We start from the raw sequence: 13,563 nt of genomic DNA on the forward strand, positions 1-13,563 counted from the left end.
GAACTGTGGTGTTGGAGAAGACTCTTGAGAGTCCCTTGGACTGCAAGGAGATCCAACCAGTCCACCCTAAAGGAAATCAGTCCTGAATATTCATTGAAAGGACTGATGCTCAAGCTGAAACCCCAATACTTTGGCCACCTGATGAGAAGAACTGACTCATTGGAAAAGACCCTGATGCTGGGAAAAATTGAGGGCAGGAGGAGAAGGGGACGACAGAGGATGAGATGGTTGGATGGCATCACCAACTCAGTGGACATGAGTTTGAATAAACTCCAGGAGTTGGTGATGGACAGGGAAGCCTGGTGTGCCGCAGTCCATGGGGTCGCAAAGAGTCGCACACGACTTAACGACTGAACTGAACTGAATCAATACTTAAGAGGCTATATATGAATTAAGAACAAGGTATAGTTGGTTTCTCCTAGGCATTCTTAGGTTTGTTAGATCTTAAATTGTACTGCCATTTATTTGCAGAATTTGATGTTAAATTTTTTTTCTCCTTGGTTAAAAAAATAAATCTCAATATTAAAATTTATGGTGATATGCTAGTAAAGTTTAGAACAAAGGTATTTTCCCCCTACAACATGCATTACGTGACAAAGTTACAGAAGGGCTTCCCTGGTGGCTCAGCAGTAAAGAATTCATCTGCAATACAGGAGACACGGGTTCAATCCCTGGGTTAGGAAGATCCCCTGGAGAAGGAAATGGCAACCTACTCCAGTATACTTGCCCGGGAAATCCTATGGACAGAGAAGCCTGACAGGCTACAATCCACTGGGTGACAAAAGTTGGACTTTGTGACTGAATAGCAACAAGTTACAGAAAGGCTAATGACTATGTTGAATCTGTAATAAAGTGTGAAATGATCATGCCTAAATGCTATTTCAGAAAAGTAAAGCAGAACAGCAATGTAGAAAGCAGAAAAAAACCACTTCACACTTGAAAATAAAGTAGAATTTAATTAATGCATTACAATAGTTATATAACTATAGTTTCAATAGAAAAGTAACACAATTACTAAGAAGCATTCCAGACCCTGTTTCTCACCTAAGCACTACTAAAAAATTTATTAAAACTGACACTGAATTAAAAGTTTTTTTAATTTAAAAGTTTTAAGTAGTGTTTCCAAGATTTCATTTACACATTCCTCCTTTCCTCCTGAGTGATCTCTTCACCTTCAATACATTGGTTCTACTTACCCTTTCTACGTATTTTTCCATTCAACTATTACTTATTAAATTTAAAAAGAATGTGTAGCAACAACGAGCCCTAAAGGTAACACTACAAAATCCCTTCAGGTCTTGAGCTATGTAAAATATCATTATCCTGCTTTTTTTTCTTTGTTTACTGATTTAAAAAAAAAACAGGTTATGAAATATATTTTGGCAGCAGAGGGACTTTACTTGTCCCATATCTGTCCAAAGACCATCTTGCTACTAGCCAGGGTAATATTTTTTCTCTTTCCTTTTTTCGCTGCAGTGCTTCTAAGTATAGTGGCAGCCGCATCAGGCTTTCCTAGCCTCAGCGCAAGCTCAGTATAAATCTGGGATGTGTAAGTGGAAACATGAGAGACCGCTTTATTTGGCAGTGCTTTGAAAAAAAAAAAATGCAGGACAAATGGCAAGGCAGTGTTTGGACCGCAGGATGAATAATCAATAGGCAGAGAGCAAGATAGAGGCTTCCTCAGCTTTTGGATCGACAATCGACAGCTGAGAGACTATTTTTTGCTATGGTTGACTAAATATGGTCAGGGAAGAGAGAGGCACAAGAGAGCCTGTTTGCCTGGGAGTGCATGTTTCAAATGCTTAGCTGCCTATAAAGCTGTAACAGTTCAGCCTGTGGCCACTGAGGGAGGAATATAAGTTAACCTCTGTAGTGACCATGTGGAAGTCCTGACCTTGCTTGCAGACTTGACCTCTGGATATGACAAGGTAGCTTCAATACAGATCTACCATCTAATCCTGGCAACTAAAAACAAACAAACAAAAATTCCACAGCAAGAAAGATGCAGAACATTTCCTGAGAAGTCAGAAGACCCCAATGTCCTCTGGTGGGCAAAGGAAACAGGGTGAATGTTTACAGTTATTTGGTGGGGGGGGAGTGAGGTGTGTTTTGGTTTTTGCTGGGTTTGTGTGTGTGTGCGCGTGTGTCTTTTTTAGATTGTAAAAGTAACCTCCTCTGCAACTTTTCCCCCATTTCTGAAGCATTCCATCTGAGCAATTAGTGAGGTGCATTTTCTTGGCCGTTGAAGCAACCTTTCCCGGTTGCTTCACTTTCTATACACCAGAGACAAGGTACTCATATTCATGCAATACCAGTAATAGGACATTCCAAATCAAATGGCCAACGCTGACTCAATTTTATTAAAGTTTGGGGTTTTTTTCCCTTAAGCATAAGGGAAGGCAGAGGGAAAAGATGGCTGATATACTTTGTTTGTTCACTTGTTTTCCAAATTTATATTAAAAGGTGGGGTCCTGTGTTCACTGATACTTCCCCTTTACTTCCCCTGGCTCATGAAAAGAAGCGCTGATTCAGCAAATAGAGTGAAGAGCCGATCAAGATGAGATGGCTGCTACTGGCGTGACTCTCTGGGTCATTCTCTCTCTCCCTGCTCATGACACTAAGCTTACAGGTAACACAGCACCATAAGACTGTACTTTAATGGAGGTTTATGGTTTTCTGCATGCTTACCTACTATCGACTCAATACCTGCTTTTATTGTTAAATTCTACCTGGGCATAGCCGTTTTTTCACAGTTCAAGCAGAGACCTTATGCAGCGTAAAAAGGAATGCTGCTCAAATATCATGACAGATGACTCAATGTCAAACCTGTACAAGTCCATTCCTGTCTTTTACATTATTAAAGAGTCAGTCTTTACTGTTTCAGATTAAGTGGTGATTCTGTATCCCTAGGAAATGGCCACCTGCCTTCAGAGCCTATTATCTTTTAAAAACTATTAACTCTTTCAAGGTTTAGTCAACCAAGAAACTTGGGAGATCACAAAATGCTTTTTAGTGCTTCCTCTGATAGCTGGGCACAAAATTAAACCAGAATATGGATGGTGAAACTCCAATGCTGCACTGCTGAAACTGCTGCAGTACTGGACCATCTCCTGCTATGTGGTCCTCTGCCCTCTATGAGCTACAGTCACTTCTTACAACGGGCTTCAGGAATTCTACTTCCCGTGTCTTTTATTACCCCTCCTCTCTCAGATCTGAAATTTTCTTATGGTCTTCTTATAAATTAACTTCTTAATGCCACAATAATAAAAGGCAACTCACCAACTCTAATTTGTTTTCATGCTAAAGGACCAAGCTAAAACCCAACTGCTCACTAGCTAATACCTTTCAGTTCTTTTAAAGTGTGACTTTGGAAAACTTGACTGTTCTGGTACTTATCCTTCCTATTAAAAAAAAAAATCAAAGTATCAGAACAACTCAACTCACCAAAATTAGATATTAATTCCTCTATCTAAATTTATATTTAACCCAGACAGGACCACCATACTGCGAAAATCAGGTAAGTAACTAATAAGAAAGGAACAACACAGAGGTTTTCAAATGATCATGAGTTCTTATCTGTGACCTTTAAAACAAAACTAACAAAAAACATAATCATTAAAAAAAAATTCAGTTCATTCATACTCTAAAAAGATCCAATTTTTCTCCTTGTTTTTTCAACTTTAGAGTCAACATCAGAAGTAGTACTAATTGGTTAATTATTAAGTCTTTAATAACATATCTAGCTGGTAAAAAGAACATGCACCAAATTAATTATTGTCTACTTGTAGGTTCTAGAAGCAAACTAAAAAATAAGAAGAAATTTGCTCTGAAGACTATGAAGAAATACTAGGCTGATCTTACCAATTTCTGAAATACACTCTGTAAATCCCCACTGATTCAATGGATATCTCTCAAAAAGAACCAAACCAGGACAAAGTTCAACAGATAACGGGTCAATGTTTAGAAGTGTATGTCTACCGAGAACACGGAACCATAAACGGCACTAATGCCATGCCTCAGGTAAATCTGTCATGAAGTTTAGTCTCTGATATTCTCTGCAAATGATCTACTACTGCTCTCCATCAGTAAGCTGAAAGGTTTACTAAGAAACAGGAAAATAAAACATGTCATGTTTTTACAGCTAACAACTTAGTAATACCTACTCAGAGTACATACTTCTTTATGTACCCATATGAACATACAATGCTATGGAATGTAAAGAAGTATGTATTTTTGGTAGGCAATAAACCACCATGAGGAAACTAGACTGCAGCTATGAGAATGACCTTCATATGTCGAATTAACCTATCAAAGAGATGACCTTTGGCAATACTAACACCAGAAAATGTACCTACTACTTTCAGATGGAAACTAACTGTTGCTGATTTATATTTCATGAGGAAAAAAGTTCTACTGAAGTAGATTTACAATTAACATGGAATTCCTTCTAAATCTTTTAAGTTTAAAGCATACTACATTTTACATTTTTAAATTAAGTACTCACATGATTAAAATTTGAATACAAAAGAGAAAACAGAGATACCAGTACAAAGAAATGATACACATGACCCATTTTCTGTCTCCACAATTTTAATTTAAATGTATCATATTAGTAGGGCTGATATTTAACAAAAGTTGACTTCATTTGCATTTCAACAGCTATTTTTCATATTTTGATATGAAGAATAATTACAATTAACAATATAATTTAATTATAATTTAACAATATTAGAAGAATTCCTGAAGCAAGTTTCGGTGTTTTAAGTTTTCTTTCTGAAAGCTACAGACATAGCTATAATTTTTAAAGACTATCTTTCAAGTAAAATTCTACTCTCAAAGAAAAAAAAGTGGTCCCTGTCCTTCTCCTTAATCCAGTTTCCACTTTCAATGCTATGTAAGTATTTAGTTTAAATCAAGACATACGATTTATTCAAGAAAAATTGATAAAATTCTGGGAAATAGGTATAAGTCAATAAGGCACATTTGTCACAGACTGCCAAATATTAAAATAAATTAACTTATTATCTATACTATCCTTGAATTTGCTTTCTCCAAAGAGGGCACATAAAATGAAACACTACAATCATGAAATCAATTTACACAGAAAGAATAACCATCTTTTATTGGTACTAGGCAAATACACTTCAATTTTTTATAAACATGATAGCCTACTGTTTATAGTATGCTAGAGATATTAAAATACATTTTACATTTTATGTGAAATGTATTTTGTACAATATATACTTATATAGATAAATATTTTAAATGATAAAGCTCTTAGCAACAATTTATAAGTAGTACCTATTTTAAGCTACTAAAATAGATTTAGAGAAGAAATATTAATATTCATATATTCTAATAATTTCTTTTGATTAGAGTATTCAGACATAAGTCATCACATGTCTAAATATTTTGTCACAGTTGAATAGAAATGGTCATAAGGTTATTCATGAATTGTTAATTTTCTGTTTAATAAGACAACTAAATAATTGTCAAAAGGTGATTTTCATTTAATCAGCAGATTAAAAAGGAGAGAATGACTTACATATAAGCATAGAAGTTATAGAATATTTATTGGAAATTACAAAAAGTTCATTAATTTTAAAATTTTACATTTTCAAAGAAAAAAAAAATCAGTTCAAAGCTTAACTCACTCAAGAGCAGACCTTCTTCCTGACTATCCACAAAAAGGATGGCAAAGCTTCATATTCCTTTCATTAAGTTTAACTATACACGCCCTAAACATCAAAAACTGACAATATACACCTCAAAAGTAGAGGTTCCTCTATGAAACTACTCAAAGGGTATTACTTTATCTATGTTTTATAATAAGCAATTATATTCACCATTCTATGGGTATAAAAGTTTTATATATTTTAAAACATTCCAGCAACTAAGAATCTTGTTGCTACAATATTAAGAGCTTCCAAACCTTAGAAAATGACAGTATCTATTATTCATTTGAAAAACTATAATTATACACTGATTCTAATGCTTACAAGTTAAACTTAACATATCTAAGAGTATTTTCAATCACTCTAAAATGTCACATCTATCACTTAGATCAGCTGTTCATTTTTAACTGAGTACATATTAAACTCTGGGCATCTGCTGACACTGGTGTAACTCAAACATTTCAACTGTCTCTCTGACAGGGATAACAGATGCTGACATTATCAAATGCTGTACTATTTTTTTTTTCCCCCTGGCCTCTCTTGCCCCGATATGGCCAGTATATGAAACTGAACTGCCATCCAAAGCACACTTGAGCAACTGGATCTGCTAAACAGCTCCCATATAACTAGTAAAAATAGAAGTCAGTTTTATTGCTATCTTCAGCACTTAAGTCCAGGCAATTTAACACCTGTTTCTTTTCTGTTAGAATAAATGATGGAAATAATTGTAGTTACATTAATTTCACCAGCAGCATGATACCCTTCAGCCAACAGATGTGGGATATACTTAATACTAGAAGTGTTTGAATATTGCCTGAATTAGTGTTGACCTTCTCCCAGTTTGGTTCAAAACACATAACTATTTCTCTACTGTTTATATTTCAGTGAGAGCACTTACCTTACAGGCAAACTATAACTGTTCAAAGTTTTATTTTAAAAAGGTATTTTCAGAAAACATCCCTTCTCAATACTGAAATTCCCTTATAACAAAAACTTGCTATACTGAGTTTTAGCGGTAATTTTCATACTCAAATTCATGATTATTCCTAACCACAATGTATTATTAAGCAGATAATGAGAAGTACCCAGGCAATCTGTACCCGAAATGACAGAGAATTCAGTCAAGGAACTAGACTTTTAAAAGAGTTCAATTATTAACCTATGGTTAGTAACACTACATAAGCAAAAAGAAAGAAAAATAAGCTATCATGCAAGGCCATTCCTTCAACACAAGTCTAAGCAATACACTGAATACACGTGTGATCTATTTATAAACCAAAGGGTACCAGAGGTACTTTTCTTAAGGCCATTCATCCTTCCCTCCCTGTCAGCAACCTGCTGTTAGTCTTTAAGCATTATGCTAAAAAAAGAAGTGGCGGTAGAAAAGTGTGACTGACTAGCAGTATTCCTCCCTAACCTATTTCACCTGCTTATTTGGTTTACTGCTCAAAGATAAATAGAAAACATTACTCTGATACACATCAAGGTCTATATGTTTCTTTTTAAATGGTGCTGGTTTTGAAACAGGTCACTGTCTATATTTAAGAATTCAGCAAAGGTGCTAAAAAAAAATAAAGGTGTACATTGATAACTCCTTAATGCACTAACAACGTGCTAAAGGGTAAAGACTTCTGCACAACTAGAGTGGGAAACAGCAGAAGTGCCTTCAGAAAATAAAGTTTTACAATTTATGGCTAAAATACTGATGTGAGATTCTCTTAACATTTGAGGAAGGATCATAATCATAATTTAAAATCCAAAATAAAAAAAATTTAACTGTTTTAGGTCCCCAGCTAGCAGCACGGCAATGCTTTGCTAGAGCTGGTAAAATGGAACCAAATCGCCTCTTCAATGGATTTGGTCCCCTTCAACCAGCTGTAGCTATGCATTGATTACTACAGGACAGCCAGCATTTTCATTTATCATTATCAATCACATGTCAACTAATTTCAACTTATTTATTCAAATTATGGTTTAAATAAAATAATTTGTAACTGTTAATTCTACTTGAAAGAGCTATAGTAGTATATGATGTTAATAAACAGTTTTATGAAAAACTGTGTGAATGATGTAAGGCTTTCAAATAAAATTATTTTATTCATTTATGGTCTCTGTATTAAATTTCTTGTCCTTCAGAAAAGAAATGATATTGAAATGCAGACTGTGCCACAAAATTTTTTAAAAAATTCTTTCAAAGGAAGAAAATATCTGAGAAAGCCACCTGAAACCGTAACAGGAATGCCACAGTGTGGACATGCACTATTTTAAATTAAAGAAAAGTATAACATTAAATGGGTTTTCCTGGTGGCTCAGCTGGTAAAGAATCCACCTGCAATGAAGGAGACCTGGGTTCCATCCCTGGGTTGGGAAGATCCCCCAGAGAAGGGGAGAAGCTACCCACTCCAGTATTCTGGCCTGGAGAATTCCATGGACTGTATAGTCCATGGGGTCACAAAGAGTCGAACACAACTGAGTGACTTTCACTTCACTTCACTTCATAACATTATATAAAACAAAACTCCAGAAATGCTGAGTCACTAGCCTTCATGTGATTAGCAATTAACTGACTGCTATTTATCAGAACGTTGATAGGTAAGGTGGAAGAGGAGACAGTGTCACTGCAGAGCATTTGGCAGACAGACTTAAATAATAAGTATGTAATTCTTCTGGGACTGAACCAAAAAACTTTAATCCTCAAAAGAGAGACAAAATACTAAGCATTGCTACCTTTTACTTATATAGATATTTCAACTCTCCAAACCTGTCTCCTCAATTGTAAAATGAGAAGACCTTTTTTCTCTTAAATCTGAGTTTAAATGGTTCCTTCTGTCTTATGACATCACTGGTTAGTACCAGGAAAGAAAAGTCAATTTTAAGAATAAGAAATCTAATATAAAAGAAAAAACTCAAAATAACCGGTTTACAATTACAACAAATAAATAACTTGCAACATCTTCTCATATTCTTTCATGTTCAATTAAAATCATCCTTTATCTGACAATCTACAGTCACAACTGCATAAAATGTCTTAAGCAAATAGGAATAAAGAAATCATATACCTTTAACTAAAGCACCACTTTGTTGTAGAATCAAAGTGTTTACTTTTTTCTCTTTTTTTATGTCACCTGACATCAATTATCTGGTTGGAGGAGTCACTGTTACAAATTTCCAGAGGAATTCTCAAGAATTAAAGAAACAGAAGTATTATTTTTTTCCCCCTCCTTGGTTTAACATTATTAAATATACTAGCCTGCTCTCAATGTGCTCAATAAAGTTAAAAAATTAAAAATATTTAAAAGTTACTCAGCTCCTAAACACTTTAGTTTTTAATCTACCTTAAACTTTATAACTTAAAAATATTATATAACCTAAATTAAATTCCCTCAAGAAAATCTTTTTGCCAATTCTAACTTGAAATACTTGCTCTGTATGAACTCCTGACAATTTCTCTATAGAATTTTTATTTTAATCGATTATATACTCTTGTGATATCTAACACTGTCCTGTCAAATTAAGACTAACATCTATTGAGTCCTCACCCACAGTCAAGGCATTATGGGAGATACACAAATATTTGTGCCCAAAATTTTAACAGAAATAAACATAAAAATGCACATACTAAGGGACAGCCAAAGAAGATAACTGCAGAAAACAGGAACACAGAACAAGGAAGTATAGGGCAAATGGAAAATAATTTCAAAGATGAAATCTAAGACCTCAGGGAGAAAGTCGGTTAAGGGCATCTTAAAGAAAGAAAGTGTTAAATCAGTGAAGGAAAAGAGCAGAAACTTTTAGAGAGAGAGAGTAGTACAGTATAGCTTAAGGTCAAGGTGGGCAGAGAGATTTTAATTAGTGGGAGATAAACTTAAAAGATAGGCTCATGACACAGAAATCAGCTTGGTGTATTGGTATACTCTTGGTTAAATCATTCACTATCCATGTGTTCTAGCCTTACCTCACATACAGCCCATAATACAGAGGAAATAATATAAGGCAGCTAAGATCAAACGATTCTAAATTCAAATAGACTGTGCTCAAGTTCCAGCTGTTTCACTGGGCAGCTGCATGACCTTGAATACAAGTATTGATAAACTTCATTTCTTTATAAGCTTCATATTCTTCATCTATAAAATGAGGATATTAACACCTGCTTCCTGCTTCAAAAAGCTGTTCAAGGGATTAAATGAGATAATGCATGTCAACTACTTGCATGTGGTAAATCTATCATCACCACCTTTTATTTGAAAGGCAGGGAACACATAATACTATTTTCTCTCCTTTACAATATCAACATTAAATATTTGGTGTGTTCAAATATTTAAAATTTGAAAAAAAAAATCAAGACATAACCTAAAATATGGCCATTTATTTCATCCTAGATTATGTATCTATTGTTATAGTACCAATAGCCAACTTCAATAAACTTCTTTTGTTCTCTGTGCTCACCCTCTAGTGGTGATCTTAAGAAGCTAAAAAAAAACAGCAAAAAATTACTGTAAAAGGAAACATCTTGTAAAAATGCAATATGGAACCAAAGAATAAGAAATTATGGAGTCTACAATTAATAATATTGCATTGTATATTTGAAAGCTGCTGAGCAAATAGATCTTAGAAGCTCTTATCATAAGAAAAAAATTCAGAACTATGCATGGTGATGGATGTTAACTAGACATACTGTGGCAATCACGTCACAATATATACAAATATCAAATCACTATTTTTAATACATGATATTAATATAATAAAGTGAAGTGAAATGAATGAAGGTCACTTAGTCATGTCTGACTCTTTGCGACCCCATGGACTACACAGTCCATGGTATCCTGGATCTTCCCAACCTAGGGATCAAACCCAGGTCTCCCACATTGCAGGCACATTCTTTACTAGCTGAGCCACGAGGGACATTAATATAGTATCATATGTCAATTACATCTCAAATTTTTTTAAATTTTTAAATTATCAAAATAAACTTCCAAGTAAATATCTTCCTCAGTCAATACACGTGGCTTGATTCAACTATAAACACAATACATCTAATGAAGAATTTTTTTTTAAGAGTTTATTTTTTATTATTATTATTACTATTACTGTAATGATTATTTTGGGGCCTCAACACAAGGTAGTTCCCCAACCAGGAGTTGAACCCAGGCTCTTAGCAGTTAGAGCAGATAGTACTAACCACTAGATCCCTGGGGAATAACCCAGAATTTTCCAAAATGCTTCTCAAGGTAAAGTTGTTTCAAAAAATTCATTCACAGAAAGTTCTTTGTTAAGCAAAGCTAAGCAATTTTCTTTTCTGTGAGACTCTGCAGATCCTTTATGAATTTTATGACTTCCCAAAAGTCTTTCTCAAACTTCACCAACAAGCACTTTTTTCAGTAGACCACTTATTACCCTAACAATGGTTAGAAGACATCTGTACTAGAAGTTCATAGTTAATTATATTATTAATAAAAAATTAGGTAAAAGTTTTTTATTCAAAAGTTTAAAAAAAATTACTATGCAAATAGACAACTTGGAATAAAAGAAAAAAAAACAGATAACATGAGGTTTTGGTAAGAGGATGCTTGAGAATGATCTTGAAGACACATAAATCTCCAGGTGGAATGCATTTTAATTAAACCTTTAGAATACAAGTATTCCTGATATTTTATACCCATATTTAACAGAAATCTAAATAGTCATTTCATGATATTTGTATTAGTTTAACAAAAAAAAATATATAAAACTAATCTATTTAAGACATAATTTCCTTAGATTTTAAAACAATTTAAAGTATTAAAATAAGCCAAAATCACTTCCTTATAAGCATCAGAAAAAGGGAGCCCACAACAGAAACCTATTTTTAACTGCATAGGAAATAGTAAAAGGTGACATCTTTACCTGGGGTTTCCTCTCAGTGCAGCATGGTGTAGAGCATTAAACCCATTGTTGTTCGTAATGGTAACATCTGCTCCAGCCTCTAGAAGAACTGCCAGGATGTCATCACGTTTCTTACTTATTGCATCATGAAGAGGAGTATCGCCTTCAGAATCCTTTTTTTTTTTTCAAAGTTTTAAGAGATTTTCATTAGCTCTTCTTCAATTAATTATTATATGTAAAGTTAATTCTTATAATGATCTACTAAGCAAAGAAAAACAGAAGCCATATCCAACAACCAGTAGTAATAAAACATGCTGTGTGTTAAATTTCAAAATGCAGGCAAGAAATACTAGCCTCACTATAGTAAAGAAATTTCTAGTCAATCTAGATGGACAATACAATAAACATGCTAGAGTTTTCCAAAGAAAATAAAAGCAAGGAAGTATCCTCAAATACAATCAAAATTTTAATGAGACAGAAAAGCTGACCCCCCCCCCACCCAACTCACTAGCTTACAATGGGCCTCTATACCACACTCCTGCCATTAACAGTTACACCCTAAAATTCCATATCTATTATAAAATCAATCCTAAAACTCCATATATATTTTCTAAATCAGAAAATCTTCCAAGACTAGATTAAGGACTAGACCAACAATCTAAGATAAACTAAGCTACAATTAAAATAATTTAGACTCCTCTGAAGTAACTATTATGAATTGCTAAAGCTCACTGTCATGGTCAATAAAGTTAAACCAACTCCTAGCTGATATTTTTGCAAGTCCCCATCACCAACTCCCCCATACAAAATCAATTTACTGACACTTTCTTAACAAAGGCTTTTCTAAGAAGGAATAGCTGCCAATTTTATGGCATTCTATACCTTTGGAATCATTCACTATGATCATACAGAAAGGACTGATAACAAAGGAATGCTTGCCACAGAAACTACTATTGTCACTTAAAAGAATCCTGGAAATACCTGCACAATATAATTCTTTAATAGTTTTACCTGAAGACTGGGGTGACAGCCAAAGTCCAGTAAGGTCTTCACCACCTGAAGGTGACCTTTATTGACAGCAATGTGAAGCGGTGTCTGCCTGCGCTTGTTTCTGGCGTTCAGATCAGCGCTGCCTCGGTGCAGCACTTCTATAACAGCTCCCTCATCTCCAAAGGCAGCATGGTGAACCGCTCTATCACCATCTTTATCCTAAAGAGCAGCATTAAGTCTCAATCAGAGAATGTTTCAGGAAGAAAAAAAAAAGTGATGCTACTATAATAATTCATCAAGAACCAGATTAATGTGAGAAAAGGAAACAGAATGGAGCCAACAAGATAACTAGAAATTCATTTGACTAGGGATTAGCGCCAAAGATAAATTATGACCTGGATCATTATATCATCCACACACATACTAGACCAACAGTTAGATCAGAAGTAGTCTGATTCTTCAGTACTCCTAAATTATCAGCCATGATGGTAAGCCAACATTAGAAAAATGTTAGATCACAACTATATGAAGTTTTTTCATCCAAAAAAATCTTACACAGACTTCTTAATAACATAGAAATTATACTAACTGTTGAGTAATTTTTAAAAAAGAAGGAAGAATGCCAAAGAGTATGATCTCAACCAGCTTTAAGGGGAGAAATACACCCTCATGTTAACACTGGTTATCTCTAGCTGATGAGCATACACTTTTCTATATATTCAAGAACAGAAAAAAGTTATTAAGCACTTCATTTAAAGATAAAAATGAAACACAAACAAGTGTAATTCTATACATACAAACTGCCAAAACTATTTTCGAGGGATCCAGTAGGTATGCCTCACCTAATGTTGGCGTATTTCTGAGGAGAGGAGAGGTAGAAATTGCTTAACTGTTTCTCAAATGTAAGAGACTGCTTTTAAAAAAAAAAAATGCTTATATTGAACCATAAAGATAATATATATAGTCCATACCAAAAAGAGTCTCATTGTTAGATGCAGATGGAAAAGGATATTATAAGGGTACTGCTTTATTCCAT

At 34.3% G+C, this 13,563-nt stretch overlaps 1 protein-coding gene and 1 long non-coding RNA gene across 7 annotated transcripts in view; one reads left to right on the top strand and one right to left on the bottom strand.

Moving 5' to 3' along the window:
* Positions 1-13,563, bottom strand: part of MIB1 (MIB E3 ubiquitin protein ligase 1) — a 98,455-nt gene that overhangs the window by 33,104 nt on the left and 51,788 nt on the right. Inside the window, exons 11-12 of the mRNA XM_065932478.1 lie at positions 12,549-12,746; positions 11,559-11,710 (exon numbers count right to left, since the gene is read on the bottom strand). Coding sequence (XP_065788550.1) covers positions 11,559-11,710; positions 12,549-12,746 — 350 coding nt within the window. The remainder of the gene's footprint in view (positions 1-11,558; positions 11,711-12,548; positions 12,747-13,563) is intronic.
* Positions 1,758-13,563, top strand: part of LOC136166348 (uncharacterized) — a 33,700-nt gene continuing 21,894 nt past the window's right edge. For 2 of the 6 annotated variants that reach the window (XR_010662884.1, XR_010662885.1), the window contains exons 1-3: positions 1,758-2,065; positions 2,464-2,629; positions 3,789-4,020. This is a non-coding gene — a long non-coding RNA (uncharacterized lncRNA). Of the gene's footprint in view, positions 2,066-2,463; positions 2,630-3,788; positions 4,021-7,811; positions 9,820-13,563 lie in introns of those variants that run through there. The other 4 variants (XR_010662883.1, XR_010662880.1, XR_010662882.1 and 1 more) reach the window with 4 other exon arrangements.

This window comes from Muntiacus reevesi, chromosome 4 (assembly GCF_963930625.1).
Source record: "Muntiacus reevesi chromosome 4, mMunRee1.1, whole genome shotgun sequence".
Taxonomy (NCBI): domain Eukaryota; kingdom Metazoa; phylum Chordata; class Mammalia; order Artiodactyla; family Cervidae; genus Muntiacus; species Muntiacus reevesi.